Here is a 21,635-nt window from a genome sequence, read left to right on the forward strand (position 1 = left end):
GATGGAGGCACCTGAAGAATCTTCGTCCCCGAGCTTGCAGTCTTTCTAAACCTGAGCTTTCCCATTGAAACCAACTGAGCGCCCAAAGGCTCAAAAGCACCCTGCACCCAGCCGCCCAAGTGGCCCTGGCAGTGTAACCTTTGCACCTATCTACTTCCCCATTTGCCCTGAGCAAGTGACCAGGAGCCCAGCTCCCACAGCCGCGTGGCCTGCTAGTCAGCAGCCACCAACCAAGGCCCCCCTGCCTCCCATAGGAGAACATTGGGCCTAACTCTCTCTGCACCCGGCTGCCCCTGTGCCGCTGAGGGTGTAACTACTGTACCTACCTGACCCTGGGAGACCCCCGAGTCTGTGCCCAGGACCTTAACTTTGCCAGTCGAGTACTTACCTTAAAGCCGATAACTCAATTTTCTCCATAGGGTAACATTGACTGGTATCTTCTGAAATTTCTTGTAAGTGTGGAGTTTTCAAAACTTAAAATATTCACCAAAAATCAGCAGAGTAACGAAAACGAAAATACTCACCTGCTATTAGGTGAGCTCCCAGTGCTGGATCTTGGTGCCCAGCACTGACCCTGAAAAATATTCATAACCATACTTACCAGTAACCCAATAAACATTGACTGTTTTTCTGTGAGATGTCTTCTAAGTGTCGATTTTTGCAAACTTTAAGTATTCCTTAAAAATCGTATAAATTGTAAAAACGTAATTACTTACCTGTTTTGGATAAAAGGTTCCAGTACGGAGTCTAGGCACCCAGTACTGGATTACACAAGTAACGAGAACATACTATACCTGCAACTTGCATTTTCTTCCATAGGGAATCATTGACTGTTTTATATGAAATATTTTCTAAGTGACAACTTTTAAAATAGCAAAATATTGTCTAAATTTCATAGCAGCAACTAAGTCGACTTTTATCACTTGTTGCTGAGAACTGACCCAGGACTGAATCTAGGATCCAGTCCTGGAATTACAAAAGTAATCCTGAGAGTAATCTATTGCAAATAACCTGAAACTTCCATTGAGCTCAATGCATTATTGTGTTTAAACTGTGTTGCCTATTGCAACAACTTGTAAATATCTACAAAAGCCAATTGCATATTACAAAAGTATTTACCTAAAGCATCTCATTCTGAGAAAGTATATTTTAATACCGGTTGTTGGTTCTAAAATAAAACAAGCATATCTTTTTTATATATAAACCATTGGCCTAGAGTTCAGTTATTGAGTGTGTGAAACCATTTGCTGACTGAGTGTGTACAACAAAATGCTTTACGCTGTCCTCTGATACTGCCTTACTGCTCGACCAAGCTACCACTTTAGAGAGTAAGGTTATATCTAACTTTAGCCTCTGCCAAACCTCTGGGGACTGTGGACTCATTACACAGTGCACCTATTTGGGAACAGTATATACAGAGCCACTTTCTCACAGTTCCAGTCACGGTTAGTGTACAGAGACTCTTTGAACAGAGACTGCAGGAGTCAAGGGGAGTTGGGGGGAACCTGGAGAGGTCAGCCACCGATGCAGAAGAGGTTGCGATCGCCGGGGAGTATTCACAGGATAGGCGAGTCACTTAAACTCGGGCGTTGGGTGCAGAGCGGTGCAGTGTTGCAAATCCACAGACAGGAGTTGGTTTCTCAGCTGGACAAATCCAGTGAGCATGGGAGACAAGGGTCTTTGTCGAAGACAGCACAGGTCCTCTGTGGTTCTTGAGGTTGCTATCTGCGGACCACGCCGGTTTCTTGAAGCATGGTTGCTGGAGGAGGAGGAGACAGGCCGTTAGGGCTGTGGCAAGTCAATCATACTCTTCTCCACTGCTGCACAGCTCTTCGGTCCTCCTTAAGCCATCGAATCTAAGAAACAAGGTTCAGGGGAGGCCTTGAACACTAAATTTAAGGGCGTTACTGAAGTCTGAGGGGCGAGGCAATGGCCACAGTCCCCTAGGGTGACTACATCTTTCTAAGTGCTCCCTCCCTTTTGGGTGAGGGGGCACAGCGCTGTTCCTATTGACCTAATTCTGCCAAAGATGGAGAATTCTTGAGAGAGGGGTTCACATCACCTTCTGGCCACCTTAGGGGTGTGCCAGGCCCAGCGGGACACTCCTTCTCTGCCTACTAATTGTCCCACCTGTCCTGTCACCAAAAGTGGGGCTTGGACAGAGGGGCGGGTATCTCCACTAGTTGGGGCTGCCCAAAACAGCACATCACAATGTGAGAGCCTTTGAGGCTCACCGCCAAGTCTTGCTGTTCATGCCAGGGGGAGGTGTGAAGCACTTCCACCCAGAGCATGATTTGTTTCTGACCTCCGAGAGCACAAAGGCCTTTACCCCATGAGGTCCGAAACCTGTCCGGCAGTGGCTGGCTGAGACCAGTCAGTGAATACACTAAAAGTTGGTCGCTTTTCATAGGGCATCTCGAAGATGCTCTCTGAGTGCATTTTATAATAAATCCAACACTGGCATCAGTGTGGGTTTATAATGTCGAGACGTTTCATAAAAGCCATCATGGAGCTGTGGAGTTCGTGTTGACAAACTTCCAGCTCATGTACTCAAAATGGTTTCACTGCACTTACACGGTCTGTGGAATGGCACAGACACTGTAGTAGGGGCACATTGATCATGCAGCTATGCCCTTACCTGTGTTATAGTGCACACTACCTTAGGGCTGTATGGCCTACCAGAGGGGTGACTTACCTATGCCACAGGCAGTGGGGTGAAGGCATGGAACTCAGGAAAGTGTGCCATGTCGACTATTTTAGTTTAGCTACACAACACATAGCTAGCAATGGCAGAGTGTATGTGTTTGGTGCAGGGTCTTTTAGGGTGGCACAATACATGCTGCAGCCCTAAAATGACATACTCTGATCACAAGGCCCTTGGTACCAATGGTACCTTTTACAAGGGACTTTTTATGAAGACCAGAGGGGTGCCAATTGTGGGAACAATGGTACAGTTTTGGGGGAAAACACAGGCCTTGGAAACCAGATTGGCAGGGACCCAGGGCACACTCAAAGCGCATCAGAAACTGGGCAAAAAGTGGGGTGGTTACTGCAAGAGAAACTCACATTTCTACAATACATCTTTAGAGTTAAATGAAAACTTTGCCTCTAGATAGGCCTGGGTGTGAAATTCCTCCCCGCTAGTGGTGTTTGTGGAGTTTTTTCTGCTCCACGTACAGCGTGGAGTTCCGAAAAACTTCGGAGAGGAGTTTTTCCTTGCTCGCCAATGTTAAGCTGGCGAGTGCGAGCGAGGAAAATCTTACTCCAGCCCACCTGCCAGCAAGACTTCTCAACGCGGGCGGTCGCAGATGGTCGCTACCTCTCCGTTGAGAAACCTTCAGTTCGCTCTGAGGAAGCTGCCCGCCGAGTAGAACATCTACTCTGAGGCAGAAGAAGCAGCATCTTCTGTTGCGCATGGTGCCGCTTGCACTGATTTTACAGTGTGGGACAAACACCCGGAACTGAAAATCAGCACAAACGGTACAAGGTTACGCACTCCCCTGCTTGGGGAACTCTAGCGTAGCGGAACTCCGTCCAGGTTGCTTTGGCTACAGATATTTATTGTAACTGGATTGAGTGCTTGCCCTTTAAGTGTTTAAAATCACAGTCAGTTTTGATTTAAAAAACATCAGGAAAGATTAACTCTTCGTATTCCACAATCCACCTTTATCATCGCCCTTTAGCAAAATGTGGTACTTACTGCACAATGAGTGACTTGCTGTCAAAGACAAAGGGCTTCTTTAGTTTGCTGGAGATTGCATGATGTTTTGCACGAGTCACAAGTACAAGTCCTTTGTCTCCTGGGAGCCTGGTATCCTTCATTTCTTCCACTTCCCATTTACCTGTAGAGATAAACAAACAGCAGTTAGAACAGTAGTCTTAAACACTGAACAAGTATTTCTCCACCATAAAATACTTTAAGTAGGAGGTAGTAGATTCAGCAGTTTGAATGTCTTCACTGGAGCGTGCCAATAACTATATTTCTTAAGCCAACCGTTCTGAATCTGAGCAGTTGTAACTTGAGTTTGTGAAGCAGGCGCTAAGTTACAGCCCCTGTGCATCAGCACTTCTGCTGTTATCAAAACCAACTCCGATCAATAAAGAGCTATGAAATCTTTAAAGAGAAGAATGATATGCAGCTTGTAAGCCATTTCAATACTGCACACAAGTGTCAGACATAAAAGGAATTACTTAAACTTCAAATGTCTGGATTGAGTACCAAAAAGCAGCATTCAGCTAAGCGGCACACCCTTAAAACCGTTAACATGATCTTTGTGGGCAATCTTAAGGAACTCAGAAGAAAGTCATTTCTGTGCAACACATTCTCCAAAAATGGTATCTTCCTTCCATTCATTCATAAGGAGTAGTTTCTTTTCTGTAACTCCAGTTCTGTAGTGGGGGTATCTCTGTGATAGTCATAATCTAGTGAATAGTCCCGCCCATGTGCGTGGACCCTGGAGCAATAAAAATAATCTCTTAAGGTGTCAAATCATGCAGACCTGCATCCACCTTTAAGAGAGAATTTAATTTAAAGACAGATAATGCAGCCTATACCCACAGGCTACACTGTCCAGTACTTCAACTAGAATTCCACCAACATCCACAAACAGCACTGCCTGCCCAGCTTTTCTCCACAAAGGAAAAAACCCTGCCTCTACCAGCAAAAGCCTCAGGAATGATAGAGAGGAAGGAATGGACAGACAAGCCCCATAGGCTGCCATTATGTGGCTGAGAACAGGATACTGTGCCTTTAAGAAAACTTTCCAGAACTTTCCCAGTATCCCAGAATGCACAGCAGGTCCCTTTTACTTTCAGTTCTTTTTGAAGGCATAGCACGCCAGACCTGTAGCATTCCTCACATGAATAATTATCTCTCCACCGGGGAGGAGGGCGGGCGCTTATGACTATCACAGAGATACCCCCACTACAGAACTGGAGTTACAGAAAAGAAACTACTCCTTCTGTAGTAGGGGATCTCTGTGTATAGTCATAATCTAGTGAATAGAATGGCAAGCCCATCCCCACACAAAAAAGGCGGTGGAGAAGATACAAGACAATACCACTACTGCACGAACAGTTTTCGCAGCGAAGCCTGCCCAACCTGAGCATCAGCCCTGGCATCCGAGTCCAGACAATAATGCGCAGCAAAGGTATGGACCGACTTCCAAGTGGCCGCCTTGCAGATTTCTGCAATCGGAACATTACGCAGCAAAGCAGTCGTGGCAGCTTTGCCCCTGGTGGAATGAGCCTTAGGTTTACCCACTAAGGTCTTATTAGCCTTTTGATAACACAATTGTATGCAGGACACAATCCAGTGAGAGATGGACTGCTTAGAGGTCGCGAGACCGGTCCTGACGGATCCATAATTAATAAACAATTGGTCTGACCTACGAATATCCTTGGTCTTATCAAGGTAAAACTTCAACACCCTCCGAACATCCAGGGAATGGAGAGACCTTTCCGCTGGCGAAGAGGGATTCTGAAAGAACGTAGGTAAAGTTATGGTCTGGTTGACATGAAAGTCAGAGATAACCTTAGGAAGAAATTTAGGGCGAGTACGCATAACAACCTTAGCAGCATGAAATACAGTATAAGGTTCTTGACAACATAATGCCTGAAGTTCACTCACCCTGCGGGCCGATGTAATGGCCACTAGGAACGCCGCCTTCCAGGACAGGTGCTGCAACGAAGCCTTGTGAATGGGTTCAAAAGGCTCCTTCATCAGTCTGGACAGCACCACATTCAAGTCCCAGGAAGGCGACGGAAGTCTGACAGGAGGAAACACTTTCTTCAAGCCTTCCAAGAAATCCTTGACCACAGGGATCTGAAAGAAGGAAGTCAGTGAAGGGCATTTCCTGTAAGCAGTCAAAACAGCCAGATGAACCTTAATGGAATGGAAATTAAGGCCGGACTGCGCCAAATGTAAAAGATATGGAAGGATGACATCTTCCTTACATGTCGTAGGGTCAAAGCTCTTGGACTTGCACCAGATACAGAACCTCTTCCACTTGTAGGCATAGGACGTCCTAGTGGAAGGCCGTTTAGACTCCTTCAGTATGTCCATACAATCGTCTGGTAGATTCAAATGGCCATATTGCACTCTCTCAGGAGCCATGCCGCCAAACTCAAAGACGAGAGGTTGGGGTGCACCATCCGCCCCCCGAACTTCGCGAGAAGGTCCGGCCTGCACAGCAGCCGTATGTGAGGAAGGAGCGACCGGTGAAGTAGGTCCGTGAACCACCACTGTCTGGGCCATTCCGGAGCAATCAGGATCACCCGAGCCCCTGACTGGGACAGTTTGATGAGCACCGCCGGAATCAGGGGAATGGGTGGAAAAGCGTACAGAAAGCTGTTCGACCAGTCGATTCCATAGCGCATTCCCCAGCGTCCCCCCGCTGGTAGTACCTGTATGCGAAGTCTCGGCATTTGCCGTTTTTGGCGGTGGCGAACAGATCTACGTCTGGAGTCCCCCACCTTGCAAAGACTTCTCCTAGTACTTCGTCGTTTATGACCCACTCGTGGTTTTCCTGAATCAGTCTGCTCAGTGCGTCTGCCTGAGCATTCTGCACCCCTGGCAGATGCGTGGCCGTAATAGTCAGTCCTCGGGCCAGAAGCCAGTGCCAGATCGCCTGCGCCTCCTGCGACAGAGTGCGCGGTCTCGACCTCCCTCCCCCCCCCCCCCCACCCTGCTTGTTGAGTGAATACATATTGGTTGTATTGTCCGTCTGAATCAGCAGCGAGTTGGTCTGGAAGGACGGAAGGAAGGCCTTCAGTGCCAGGAAGATAGCTCTGAGTTCCAGGAAATTGATGTGGTACGTCGATTCCAACGGGGACCACTTTCCTTGAATCTGCAAGTCCCCGGAATGAGCCCCCCAGCCTTGGAGAGACGCATCCATCACAACACTCTTCGTGGGAATGTCCCTGTGGAAGGGAACCCCCCTGAGGAGGTTTTCCGCCGAACACCACCACTTCAGAGACTGAAGAGCATGTAGAGACAGCCGTATCTTGTCGATCCAAGAACCTGTCTTCTGATCCCACTGATCCTCCAGGCACTCCTGCAGTGGTCTCATGTGCAGCCGTGCGTGAGGCGTGAGGAAGATTGAGGAGGCCATCGATCCCAGCAGCGAAGACACCTTCCTCACTGTCGTCGATGGAGCACTCCTGAGGTCCGGAGCCTTCCGAAGGAGTGATAACCGTCTCTCCTCCGAAGGAGACACGCTTGCTGACCGCGTATCGATGGAGGCTCCCAGGTACTGTATGCACTGGACCGGAGTCGGGACCGATTTGGACATGTTGCCGTGTAACCCCAGCTTGTGCAAGAGAGCGCACGTCCACCGGAAGTGTTCTTGCGCTTCCGAGAAGGATGAGGCCTTGATCAGCCAATCGTCCAGATACGGGTAGACAAACACCTTGTTCCTCCGCAGGTGTGCCGCCACCACCGCCATGCACTTCGAGAAGGTCCTGGGCGCAGACTTTAGCCCGAAGGGCAGTACTGTGTATTGATAGTGATTGGCGCCGACTTGGAATCGCAGGAACTTCCTGTGCTTCCGTGCGATGGGCACATGGAAGTACGCATCCTGTAGATCTATGGCACAGAGCCAGTCTCCCCGTTGCAGCTGAGGGTAAATCTGATGCAACGATAGCATGCGAAACTTCTCTCTGTGAATCCATTTGTTTGCCTGTCGAAAATCCAGAATGGGCCTGAACTCGTTCTTGTCCTTCTTGCGAACGAGGAAGAACCGAGAGTACAGACCTCTTCCCCTTTGAGACAGAGGTACCTCTTCTACCGCCTGTGAGAAGTTGGCCTGATGTATGATGTCACTAGTTATAGTGTACACCTTATATCAGTCCAAATACCCTTATGGTGATTGGTTGTAAAGTCAACCTTATAGACCAGCTATCCTAGTGGTACCATGGACAAGAGCAGTCTTAGGCTAAACTCTGAATGGCATGTGAAGCCAGCTGTGATACCATATATAATCCCTTGAATACCAAATGAAAGGACACCACAACAGATATATATATAAAATAAAGTGCATTTATTCTAGTCAAACCCTCAGCACTCTTTATGAGATTAGAGGCAAGTACAACACAGTCTTATTTAAGCATACATTAAGTCACACAGGTAAGTAATACAGTTAAGCCCTAGGGGCCACGCAAACCATATACTAAGTAAGTGGTATAAGGACCACTGTCACGGAAATAGGATAGGCCTAGGCCTAGGGAATCGCTGGGGCTACACTATACTACCAAAGGTTAGGAAGTGGAGGCCCACGGGATTCAGGTGCAGAGTGGAAACACTCACGCGTAATGCGTAAAAGTCACTAGCAATAGTACAGTTTAGAAATAGATAGATTTAGGACACTTCCGGAGTAGCTAGGAAGTCGAGACTGGAAAACTAGACACTAGGATAGTCACTATCCTGATGAGCACCGGAGTACCCAAGTTACCTAGCCCACAGGCTGCGGGTGCATAGGGGTGAAGTTGCGTCGGGTTTCGTCGTCGACTCCTATGGATGCCTGAAGAAAGATGCTGACAGGCAGTCAGTGAAGAGTGTCCGGTGGATCCCAAGGCTGGGATCAAGAACAGAGGAGACCTGCAAGCAGAAGGGACAGAGTCAAGGTCACTAGCCAGTGACCACGTGGAACCAGGAAGGAACCAGGCGATGTCGTGAAGATTGCAGGTGAAGGTGAAGCTTGTCGCTGCAGCCACGAGGACCAGGAAGCGTCGAGGGCGACCAGGAGGCGAGCTGTCCCACGAAGGCTCTTGCTGTCGGCGGCGTCGAAGTTGGACTAGGACTCACCAAGCCTTGGCAAGCGGAACCCACGCAGAACGGAGGACTTGCTTCTGGTGCAGACCAGGAAGTTCTGGGATGCTTCTCTTTTTCAAAGGAGCAGGAGCCAGTCTGGAGGAGCCAAACCAGCGCTGAAGATTACGGGGTGCGTCGTCACAAAGGCCACTAGCCAGCGGGCAAGCAACCGGACAGACGCGGCAAGCAGGAAAATGCAGAAGGGCCCCACGCAGGACTCGTGGAGTGTGGGGGGCTGGTCTTCGGTGCAGATGGTGCTTGGGGTTGGGGCTTCTCAATCCCCGATGCACAACTTCGAGGGTGCCTCAGAAGCTGCGCTTGAAGATACTAGCCACTTTTCCCAGGTAGCCGGTCATACGTCTCTCGTCGCCTCCACGGATCTCAGCTCTGCTGTGGATGTGGATCAGGGTCGGAGAAGTCTGGAAGTCAAGGCTCTGGTCGGGCTCTGCCGTCGGTTCCTCGTAGAACTTGGGCAAAGCAAAGGGTAGTCTCTTGATGGTGCCTGTTTGCACAGGGTAGCCACTCCTTGGCCACAAGGGAGATTCTTCAGTCTTCTTCTTTCGTCGAATGTCGAAGGTCCAGAGTTTCTGTTCAAGTTTGCAGGTTCAGGATAATCTAAAGTCTTGAGGCCCAACTCCCACTCTTATACTAATCTGGGGGGCTGGGATACCTGCTAGGTCACGCCTTATGGGTGGGACCTGGGAGGGGGTGGTTACACCCACTTCCCTTTGTCCAGTTTCGCGCCAGAGCTGGGGCTGGAGTGCCCCAGCGCCGGTTTGAACTGGACTATGCAAGGAACACCTTGTGTGCCCCAGGCATGTCTCATTCCTTTCAGCCCACCCTGCCCCAATACACTAAAGGCTGTCTGGGGAGGTGCTAGCACCTCCCCAAGCAGGAAACCTATTGTCCAGGCCTCCCTGGCTGGGATCACTCCCAGCAGCAGGAGGTCAGACTTGTGTCGTGGCAGCAGCATCCATTTTGTGATGCTGAGGCTTTGGTCAGAGGCTAACAGTGAAGTATGATTTTAACATGTCTTTCCCTCTAGAAGAGGGGAATAATATTCTCATGTCCAGAAATGGTATGGGGGTATTATTCCACAGTGTTAGACACCTTACACGACATGTTTCGATAAAGCCAAACCATAGTTACCATAACCGTCTAAGATTATAAGGCACTTTAAGAGTATATGGTAGGCTATATCATAGAACAGCTATAAGGACATGGTTCGGAAAGCTGCAGACAGGCTCAGCTCATGCTAGAGCACCATCTCACATGTTACCAAGCACTCTGCCTCCAGGATTGTTAAGGCCTGCCATAGGAGTGACTGATAGGTGCACATGTGTCTATATGTAAGGTAGGTATAGGAATACTACACCTAAGCAAGGGGTGATTACACGACCTTGCCCCAGCTGAGTGATCAGCCAGTTGTGTCAAAATGGAAGGCCAGGCCAGGGGTGGCATAATACATGCTGCAGCCCCTGGTAGGCCTAGGGTACACCTATGCCCTGGGTACCTAGGGTACACTGTACAGGGGCCAATAAGGTGATCCTATCCAAATGGGTTATGCACCTAAAGTACAAAGTATTAATTTAGAGAGAGAACAGCAGGGCTGTGGGTCTGATTAGCAGGCCCACAGCCACATCTAAGTCGAAAACCAGTAAAGCAAAAGCAAAAAGTGGGGGTGAACATAGAAAGCAGACCCTACTCTCCTACACCGCCTTTTTCCTCAACAAGATGTCTGCCTCCGCCTGGAGCTCTCGCAGCTGAAACTGAGAGCTTACCGGCGGAATCGCTGGAGGCGGGCAGATAAACCGAAGACTGTATCCATTGCAAACAATATTCAGCACCCACTTGTCTTGAGTAATTTTTCTCCACTCTGCCGGAAAAAATTTAATGCTTCCCCCCACTGGAGTGGGTAACGGTTGCAGGGGAAGTAGTCGCTCAGGGCCGAGACCTGGCCGGGCCCTTGGTAGTAGTAGCGGCCTGCTGGCCTCCTCTACCCCTCTGGCGTTTCTGGAAGGGTTTCTGGAACTGCTGCTGTTGGTGCTGCTGCTGTCCCGAACCCTGCCCACGCCCTCTGCCCGTAGACCCGAACCGTCTCTGGAACGGGCGCTTCTTCTCGGCCTTCTCCAACCCAACGGCCGTCAGGGTCTCCGCCTCCGCCTTCATGCGGGCCATCTCATCATCCGCATGTTTACCAAACAGGGTCTCTCCCGAGAAGGGCAGATTGGCTACTCTGTGCTGAGCCTCTGGCTTGAGCGACGTCAGGCGCAGCCAAGAGTGACGCCTCTGGTGGACGCAATGACAGTAGGAGTGCGCCGCTAACAAGGAGACATCCGCTGCCGCACTGATGACCTGGTTCGAAACCAGCATACCCTCTCGCACCGTCTCCAGGAAGTCCTCCTTCCTGTCCCGTGGCAGCAAGTCCGCATACTGTTGGTGGGACTCTAACAGGGCCCGGTCGTAACGTCCCAACTGCGCCCCGCACTCGCCGCCTTCATGGTGGTAGACGCGGTCCCACACACCTTCCTGCCCGCCGAGTCCAGCCAGCGGCTTTCCTTGTCGGGCGGAACCGTCGATGAAGGTGCGGTCGCATGCTGTTTCCTCGCCGCCGTCACGATGACAGAGTCTGGCTTCGGGTCCATCCTTAAAAAAGCAGGGTCCGAGTCCCGATACTTTTTCAGGAGCCGTGAGGGGGCGGATTTCGTCACCGCGGGAGTGAGGAACAACTCCAACGCGGGCTCCACCAGTCCCGGCACTAGAGGCAACAGGTGTTTTTTGTGTAAAGTCTCGAATATCACGGACGTGGTGGGTGTCGGCACCGTCACCGTGATTCCCAACTTGGCTGCCCCCCTCAGCAGCACCTCCTGGAAGGAGACTAGATCGTCCACAGGAGACCCCCTAGTCCCCGGAAATCCCTGGCCGAGGACCGTGTGCGTGACCTGGACCTGTGCCTCCTATGGCGCCGTCCTGATGTCGACGAAGACGACCTCCTATGGCTCCGCGACCTTCTCCTCCTGACGGAGCGGGAGCGCAACCTCCTCGGCTTCGGCCTGTCCGCTGCTCTAGCCGGGCCCGGCGACCGTGGATGTCGCGGCCTCGCGTGGATGTCGCGGCCTCGCGTCCCCTGCGGCGGAGGCGGATACCTGGGCAGGGAGACCGACCTCGGTGGAACTGCAGGCGGCCCCAACGGAGTGCGAGGTGGTATAGAACGCGGAGGTGGTGACGCAGGCGGTGGTGGTGGCGGTGGAGGAGTCGGCGGTCGTGGTGGTGGTGGAGGTGGCGATGTCGTAGGGTTCCGAGGGGGTGTATACACCACGGAGTACCCCGATCCCGGCGACTCCGTTCCCCTCTTACTCCTGGCACCAGGGCTCCCCCTGCGCCGCCTCGACGTCGATCTTCGTGACGTCGATCGTCCTCGACGGCAATAGTCTTCTCGACGGCAATCGTCTTCTCGACGGCAATCGTCTTGACGCCGTTCGTCTTGACGTCGTTCGTCTTGACGTCGACCGTCTTGACGTCGAACGCCTCGACTGTGACCGCCTCGACGGCAACCGTCGTCTCTTCGCCGACGGCGAGTGGCGCTCTCCCCTAGACGGCGAGCGCCGACGCCGGGCCTGATCTCGCCGTCGATGGCTCGACGGCGTCGTCGCAGAAGATGCCGATGTCGTCGACGGCGGCCTGTTCAGCTCCTTCGACGTTGATCGTAGACGCCGCTTCTCCCCAGAGCCCTGGGGAGATGGCGAACAGACCGTAGTCATCCCCCTCGACGACGCCCTCGACGTAGACGGGGAGTGGGGACGCTTGCTGGTCTTCCTGCCCCTGGGGAGCCCCCCAGAGGCCTCAGCATGGGCAGAATTAGCCCCTCCAGACCCACCTAGTGCCTTCAGCCTTCTGTCCTCCAGGACTTGGAGCCTGATCTTCATCCTCTCTCTCAGGGTCCAAGCTGAAAAAGAGCGGCAGATCTCACACTCCTTAGGCACGTGGGACTGGGAAAGGCATGCGATGCACACCCTGTGTGGGTCTGACTTAGCCTTTTTCCTTTCACAATCAGGACACTTGTCGAACAAGGCAGTCATGCTGACAACACCAGAAGGAAAGGACTTTACTAACACTTCTAAATCACTTGAAAAGTAACAAATAACCCTTGAAAAGGGAGAGCTCAATGCTCCAGGGTCCTGCTAGCAGGAGCCGGAAAAAAGAACTGAAAGTAAAAGGGACCTGCTGTGCATTCTGGGATACTGGGAACGTTCTGGAAAGTTTTCTTAAAGGCACAGTATCCTGTTCTCAGCCAGATAATGGCAGCCTATGGGGCTTGTCTGTCCATTCCTTCCTCTCTATCATTCCAGAGGCTTTTGCTGGTAGAGGCAGGGCTTTTTCCTTTGTGGAGAAAAGCTGGGCAGGCAGTGCTGTTTGTGGATGTTGGTGGAATTCCAGTTGAAGTACTGGACATTGTAGCCTGTGGGTATAGGCTGCATTATCTGTCTTTAAATTAAATTCTCTCTTAAAGGTGGATGCAGGTCTGCATGATTTGACACCTTAAGAGATTATTTTTATTGCTCCGGGGTCCACGCACATGGGCGGGACTATTCACTAGATTATGACTATACACAGAGATCCCCTACTACAGAACTTTATATTTCCCAGCAGAAAAGCTGGACTTTGGCACTGATCATTTTTTTTCCAAATGAAAAACAAAACACTTGTCACATTCTAGGTTTTAAAATCTAGCTTTAAAATAGGAAAGATAGACAGGTCTAAACCAAATTACCCATCCAATGGGTGGACTGACCCTTGAATATTGTGTCCAAGGCGAGTGAAGATCACTATAGGATCAAGAGATCAGCCACTTTCCATCTCACTTTTGTCAGAAATCAAATTTGCAGTCACAACAGGAAAGGATGCAATAATTGTGAAGGAATGCGTTACTTACCTGTAATTGCGGTTATCCAGTATTGGTATCTTTCATAGATTCACATGCCTGAATCATTCCCCGTCGTCGGGATGGGAGTCCCCGGTACATAAATAAAGTAATGTCTCACTAGACATATAGAGTAATAGGCCAAGGGCCTCACCTTAGTAACATATCCACGTCCTTTTGTAAAAAAGGACCAAACATTGGAGAGTAGCCAATCAGCTATCACCATCCTCTAGAACCTTCCTGGAAGGAGCTCTAGTCCCTCAGATTTTCGTAAGCACAGTGCTAAGTAGTTGTATCACTCAGAGACCCAAGAGAGTCCTTCCAGGGGAGGTGGGTGGGTTGCATGTGAATCTATGAAAGATACCAATACTGGATAACCGCAGTTACAGGTAAGTAACGCATTCCTTATCCAGTAGTAGGGTATGTTTCATAGATTCACATGCCTGAATCAGAGTAGTAAGCAATGGTAAGCACATTTCGAAAGGTACGGTATATATGAAGTCACCAGATAACTTATCAATGTGAAAATAGGAAGTACCAAAAAGCAATGAAATAGCATAGGCATAAAACACAATAGAGAAATGTGCATATAGAATAAAGGATGGTGGGATGAAAGGAAGGGCTCACCTCGAATGAAATAGGTGACAGAGCACTGCCTGACCCACTGCAGCGTCTTTCATGAGTTCCGTATCCATGCAGTAATGCTTGGTAAATGTATGCCGCGTTTTCCATGTTGTAGCTCTGCAAATGTCCGCAATGGGCACACCTGCAAAAAGTGTCATTGAAGTAGAGATTGCCCTCGTGGAATGGGCTAGAACTGTGGAGAGCAGTTGGTGACAAAAAGTAATAGCTGTGGAGATCCAGCGAGAGATAGTTCGTTTAGTGAGCGGGAGACCCTTCCTAGGTCGACTAAGCCACAAAGAGTTCGTTGGATTTTCTGAATGTCTTTGTCTTGTCAATGTAGAATTTCAGGCAGCATTTAAGGTCCAAAGAATGCAGAGTCTTTTCTGCCACTGTTTGAGGATTTGGAAAGAAGGAGCGCAACACTATAGACTCATTGAGATGGAAGTTTGACGGAACCTTAGGGATAAACTTCGGATTCGTGCGTAGTATGACCCTGTCGTGTTTCAATTGAAGGAAAGGGTCTTGAATTGAGAAAGCATGAAGTTCACTCACTCGCCTTGCCGAGGTAAGGGCTAAAAGGAGCGCTGTTTTCCAGGAGAGATACTTAAGATCCGCTCTGTGTATTGGTTCAAAAGGGTGTTTCATAAGTTGAGCCAGAACCATGTTGAGTTGCCATGAAGGAGGTAAAGTCTTTACCGGAGGGAATGTTCTAAACAGGAATTGTTTAATTAACCGATGAGACCACAGAGAAGGGCCTGCAGAGGATCTCCTGAAACGGGATATTGCTGCCAGATGGACTTTAATGGAGGCATGAGCAAGACCAGATTTCGCCAGATGAAGGTAAGGCAGTATTTGCTCTGGAGAGGATGAAAGCGGGTGTATTTTGTTGGACTTGCACCAGATACAGAACCTCTTCCATTTTAAGGAATATGTTTTGGTAGTACTATCTGCTCGAGCCCGAGCCAGAACTGCTCTACAGTCCGGAGGTATGTCTAGACCCTGGAACTCTCTGAACTCAGGACCCAAGCTGATAATCTGAGAGATGCTGGATCCGGATGTTGGACTTGGTTGGTGGCTCATAGTGAGAAGAGAGGGAAACTGTTTCAACCGGATCGGCGGTTCCAGGGAGATACGGTGAAGCTCCGTGAACCAGTGTTGACGTGGCCAAGCTGGAGCTATCAGGATGAGCATGCAAGGTTCCGGTTTCAATTTCCTGAGAACCCTGGAATCAGGGGAATTGGTGGAAAAGCGTATGCAAAGACGTTGCACCATGCGATCGAAAACTCATTCCCTAGAGATCCCTTCTGGGGATGCCAGCTTGCAAAGTGTTGGCATTTGGCGTTCTGCTTGGTAGCGAAGAGGTCCAGAAGAGGGGTGCCCCATTGAGAGAATATGCGGTTGCGAGTCCACTGATTCAACTCCCACTCGTGACATGCTGTCTGTTGTCTGCTGAAAGAGTCGGCCAGAACGTTGTGTGTTCCTGGAACATACTTAGCTCGAAGAGAAATGTTGTGAAGGAACAACCAGTTCCAGATTTTTTGCGACTCGTGAGAGAGTGTTAGAGAACCAGTCCCTTCCTGCTTGTTTAAATAGTGCATTGTCGTGGTATTATCGGTCCGTACAAGCACTAGAGAATTCCGGATTCGCGGTAGGAACGCCAAAAGAGCGAGATACACTGCTCGTAGCTCCAGGAGATTTATGTGGAGTTTTCTTTCAGAAAGGGACCATTTGCCGCTGATCTGGAGTTCTTGGAGGAAAGCTCCCCAACCTTCCAGGGACGCATCCGTTGTGATGGTGAGTGGAGAAGCAGGAAGCAAGAAAGGCAAGCCCTGAGAAAGGTTCTGTGGGCAAATCAACCACGTAGAGCCTTTATCATCAGAGGGGTCACCTGGATGACATCGTCGAATGACCCCATACATTGGACCCATTGAGCTGAAAGCGCTTCTTGAAGAGGTCACATGTGAAGGCAACAGTGTGGAACTAGTAGAATGCAGGAAGACATCATCCTGAGCAGGGATTTGAAAAGGCGCACAATAAGAGTCTTTTTGGAGCGTATGCGAAGCGCCAAGGAAAGAAGCTTGTCTTTTTGCTCTAGTGAAGGAAACGCTTTCTTCTGGAGCGTGTCGAGAGTAGCACCCAGGAAAGTTATGCGCTGGGAAGGCTGAAGGACGGACTTGTCCTGACTGAGGGTAATCCCCAAACATTCGAAAAGCCTTAGACAGGCATCGGAAGACCTGGATGGACCTTCTAGAGAGGGTGCTTTGACGAGCCAGTCGTCCAGATATGGAAAGACCTGATGGTGTTGTTCTCGGATATATGCGGCCACCGGAGAAAGGCATTTTGTAAAAATGCGTGGCGCCGATTTGAATCCGAACGGCAGGACACGAAATTGGTAATGCCTGCCCGATACTGTGAATCTCAGAAATTTTTTGTGGTTGCGGTGGATCGGGATGTGAAAATAGGCATCCTGAAGGTCTAAAGACACCATGTAGTTGTCCGCTTTGAGTAGCTGTGGTACTTCCTGGATGGTAACCATACGAAACGACTGCTTTTTCAAGAATTTGTTGAGATTTCTCAAGTCTAATACTGGTCTCCATTTCTTCTCCTTTTTGCGTATTAGGAAAAAACGGGGGTAAAATCCTTTCCCCCCTTTGACGTAGAGGAACTCTTCCTATAGCTCTATTCTGGAGCATAAGTGAAAGTTCCAGGAGCAGAGCACGTAGATTTTTGTGAATCATAGGTCGGGGAAGGGTTTGGGGAGGAATTTGAATGAATTCTAGTAAATGTCCGAATTGAACCAGTTGCAGAACCCAACGGTCCGTTGTTATTTGCTTCCAATTTTTTGAAAGTGGGAAATTCTTCCTCCAATCTTGGAGGGCAGAAAGGAGTTGGAGTCCGGCGGTAGTGTTAAGTCATTGTCGCCGAGCAACGTCTTTCTGTTGACCTCCTTTGCCACGAAAGGAAGACTTAGTGTAGGTGGATTGCTGTTGACGTTGCTAGTATTGTGGCCGATATTGCTGAGTGGAAGAGAAGGAAGATCGGTGTTGGTAATCACCTCTGGCAGACATTTGACCTCTCCCCCTTGAACCTCGAAAAGATGGGTTCTTTTTTTTTTGAAACAACTTTTATTAACAGTAATTGTACAGCTCTTGTCAATACAGGCTTCACTCCCAAAGACACAGTTTGTTACCACATAGTTCAAATAATAACACCCTTGATAGTACCGTTATGCTTTTATGTTTAACATTTTACACACACCTCATGTTACATCATACAGCCTCTCCCATTCCCTGGTTCCACTATCCCTTATACCGTAATGATGCCCATATTCTATTCGCTCATTTCTGACTCAGAGTCTGGCAGAGGGGGTTCACATATATTACCCCTGAATGCATTCCATTTTCCCCAAACCCGCTGCCATTTCCGGGGGCAACCCCTGTTAATACAGAGCACCCTTTCTGCAATCAAGGCACCGTCCAGGTCACGACACCACCACGCATGGGAGGGGGTTGACTGTGCCCCCCCAGTGTTGTGTGATATTCCTCTTCGCTAATGCCAGTCCCATGGCTACCCAGGTTTGGTCGGCATGGTTAAGATCGGTAGCGTCCCACACATTCAGTAAACACATCCGTGGCTCACGGGGGACATAGTGACCGGTAATCCGGGAGACCGTTGCCATAACTTCCCTCCAGTATGTAGCGATGTCAGGCCAATCCCATATGGTATGATAGAAAGGTGCCCTGGAAGCCGCACCCCCGTAGGCAGAGCGGAGTATCTGCCTTCCCTATTTTATGAAGTGTGGATCTAGTGTAGTATACCCGGTGTAGTATTTTAAGCTGGACCAGTTTTATTTTGGACGGAATCGCCACCTCCCGCAGGGACGCCAGCGCCTCCTGCCACTCTTGTTTGTCCATTTCCCCCACCTCAGCCTCCCAGTTTCTTTTAAGGATCCCTGTGGGATCTTTTTGATGGTTCACCAGTTTACGATATGTCAACGATATAGCTTTCTTTGCTAGGTGGTCCGTGAGCAATCGATCCTCGAGTGGAGAGGATTCGGTAGGACGGTCCCCTTAAAAATGGCCTTCCTTAGTGCATATTGTATTTGCAGAAATCTGAAATGCTCTGTCCGTTCCATCCGATATTCTGTCTGCAACTGCTCGAACGGGATCACCCCACTCACTTCCAGAGGTCACCGACCTTGGCGATGCCTAGGAGGCCCCACCCGACAAATCCTTTACTTAGGTGTATCATGCCTATCTTGGGAGAGACCCACAACGGCGTCTGCTGAGTAATCACCCCCTCCCAACCCAACCTGCGCTGCGCCGTGTACCATATCTTTATGGTGTGTGCTGTGGGGCCTGTTAGCTCATTTTTCCAGATTTGTCGTACAAGGCTCGGAGGACTCCCTTCGATCCCAGCATGTGCCTATCCATCCTTAAAGCCGGGTCGTCTTGTGGTGAGTGTAGCCACCGATTAATTATAATTAGGGCTCCCGGTTTTATGGTATTTATTTTTTTTAACATTTCCGTCTATTTATCCACATTTATTTTTTGGTCAATTTTTCTGTATTTATCCACATTTATTTGTGTTGCAAGCAAAAGAAGACGGTACAGCTAGTATTTTTCCACATTTATTTAATTAGACAATACACACTTGAACTCGGTATATATATATATATATATATATATATATATATATATATATATATATATATATATATATATATATATATATATATATATATAAATTAAATAAACATAATACATTCGCTTGAAAACTTTGCCATTGTAGGACAAGAACATGTGTATTTCAAGAGACTTTGACGACATTGAGGCTCTTTCTGGTTGTTTTTTGCCTTTATGCCGTCTGGTCTCTGGACATTAGTACAAACTATTCAGAGTACAGACTGAGGGAGTCCCTAAGTCCTAGTTATCCATATGGTCTGTACAGCTTAACCCCGGTTAGGACTTCTGATCTACAACTTTATCAACTGTTAACACCCTTCGCTTCATAGCAAAAGTAGTCCAGGGAACAGTGTGCAAGTGGCCTCTTGCTGCTTGTACCCGTTACATGAGCTGGCATTTCACTTTAAGTGATTTGCCCAGAATCACGGGATGGGTAAGTAAACACCAAGACTCAAATTGTACTTTAATTCCTCCCATTTCTTCATGTTTATCATGTTCATCTTGAATGGTTAAGTTTTGCTTCGGGAGGGTTTTTTTCTCAATGAAAATAACGTTTTTGTTTTACATTGTTGTGCATTTTTGCCTGTTTTGTATAGTATGCACCAGAGGCATTGAACCGCTTGACATGAGCGCGAGTCTGATTACACAAGATCACTCTAATTTCTACAGGCACCGGTAAATCAAGTTATTTGCCCAGGATCACAGGATGGTGAGCAGACGCCGAGATTTGGGCCCGATTGCTCACTTAAAGATAAATAAAAGTGCTGCCCGTGAAGGCCCAGTCTAAGGGGCTTAACCAAATGAGAGAGCCCTACTTGCCTATGCCTTTAAGCTGTCCCTTATTGGCAACAGTTTGAAGTTATTAAGAACTCAAGTAGAAGAACGACACTGTGTAGGACTCCAAGCCAGACTTTCTTTTTTTTGTGGTGATGCTAGAGAGGTGTTGCAGATAAACCCTACTGCTTAAACAATTTTTGAGTGGGTCGGGACAGCACCCTGCGTTATGAATGTTGGCACAGTCACTCGAGGCAGGGCCGGCTTTAGTGCTGGTGGCGCCCTGTGCGACAATGTTTGTTGGCGCCCCCCAATGACCACCTCCACCAAAGATTCTCTCATTAGCACCCTTTAACAGTGACGAAGTCTCCATAACCACACTCTCTCAGATGCATTGAATTAGTTATATAGCGCCACTCTTAACAGTGTAGGATGTCCGAGCACTTTGCATCACACACACATTGCACAGAGACAATCATACGTGTGTAAATCCGTGTATAGGAAATGTTACATAAGACAAAGGACTAAAAGTGTAGGAGTCACATGTCATCCATACTGGTAGGCAGTATAGTTTAAGAGTGCTTGGTGTGGAGAAGCACAAACGCAGAGTCGAAAAAGAAACAGCATAGTTGGGAGTTCTCTTTAATAATAAGAAGCGATTTCTAGCCAAACTAACCCTTTTTGCAACATTAATCAACGTTCTAATAATGTATACTTTGCAGTGTGTATGCAGTTCTGAGATGAAAGTTAATAGTTCACTATTCTATATTAGGACTTTAAGTTATAAATTGCAAGTAACAAAAGGATGCCTCTTTTGAAAGCAGTAACCTGCTGATCTGTTTACATCATACGCACTCTGTAATCTACTTGGTACACGTTCTTTGCAGTAGGCATATTAACCCTCTGCACTAACTTCACCTAAGTCAAAACATCAACTATGCAAACTGCTGATCTCTCTGCAGGACGATAATTAATCACAGGAGTTATCTTGACATTTATGTGAGGCCTGGTAATTGCCTAGGGAAAGAAACGCTGCAGCAGGTGCTTCGAAAGCATAATAAACTTTCAAGCACGGCGCCCCCAGGAAGTCAGCACCCGGTGCGGTGGCAACGTCGCACCGCCCTAAAGCCGGCCCTGAGTCGGTGATAATGACCTTTGCCCTCCTGGTATCGCTCCGTGCCCCCTGCACTCGACTTTGCGAATAGTCCAGGTTGAAAGTTTCCTTAGTGTCAAGTTTCCTTAGTGTCCTTTACTTTACTACGACATCACTATGCCAGACACTTGATGGCCAATGCCCACGCTGTGATTTTAGAGTGTCCTGGGGCCCCCTCCCCACTAACCCATGGTGCTTCCTCCTTTTCCTTTCTAGCGATCCACACAGAGAAAGAGCCAGCTAATTCCAGCCTAAACAGCCGAGAGTGTGCATTCAAAAAGGCTGATAAGCGCTCCTGGCCTGCTGCTGTCAGGGCGGTAGAGGCTCCCTGGAAACAAATCAGTCTCACTCCGCAGGGGAGTGCTTAGGGTGATTCAGACGGAAGAATAGTGTGCAGGAGAATCTGACAACGGTTTAAAATTTCTTCCTGCAGTCCCTGTGAATCTCAGACACGGGTTGACACATCGCCGGTTTTTCCGTATCTTTCCGTGTCTATTTATAAATACAGACAAAAGGAAAAACAAAATTCCGCCTGTATTTATGTGTATAAATCCGTTTAAACGGAAAACCGGGAGCCCCAATTATAATGAGCTGGGAGGCCCAATAGTATGAAAAGATGGGTTCTTGAATTGGAGAGTACCCAAAGCCCTAGCCGTGTCGGGTATCCTT

At 48.8% G+C, this 21,635-nt stretch overlaps 1 protein-coding gene across 1 annotated transcript in view; it reads right to left on the reverse strand.

Annotated features, from left to right (window-relative positions):
• CANX (calnexin) overlaps positions 1–21,635 on the reverse strand; it is a 499,168-nt gene that overhangs the window by 234,456 nt on the left and 243,077 nt on the right. The window contains exon 5 of the mRNA XM_085617760.1: positions 3,701–3,842. Within this exon, the coding sequence (XP_085473886.1) occupies positions 3,701–3,842 (142 nt within the window). The remainder of the gene's footprint in view (positions 1–3,700; positions 3,843–21,635) is intronic.

Source organism: Triturus cristatus, chromosome 7 (assembly GCF_964204655.1).
Source record: "Triturus cristatus chromosome 7, aTriCri1.1, whole genome shotgun sequence".
NCBI classification, from domain to species: Eukaryota; Metazoa; Chordata; class Amphibia; order Caudata; family Salamandridae; genus Triturus; species Triturus cristatus.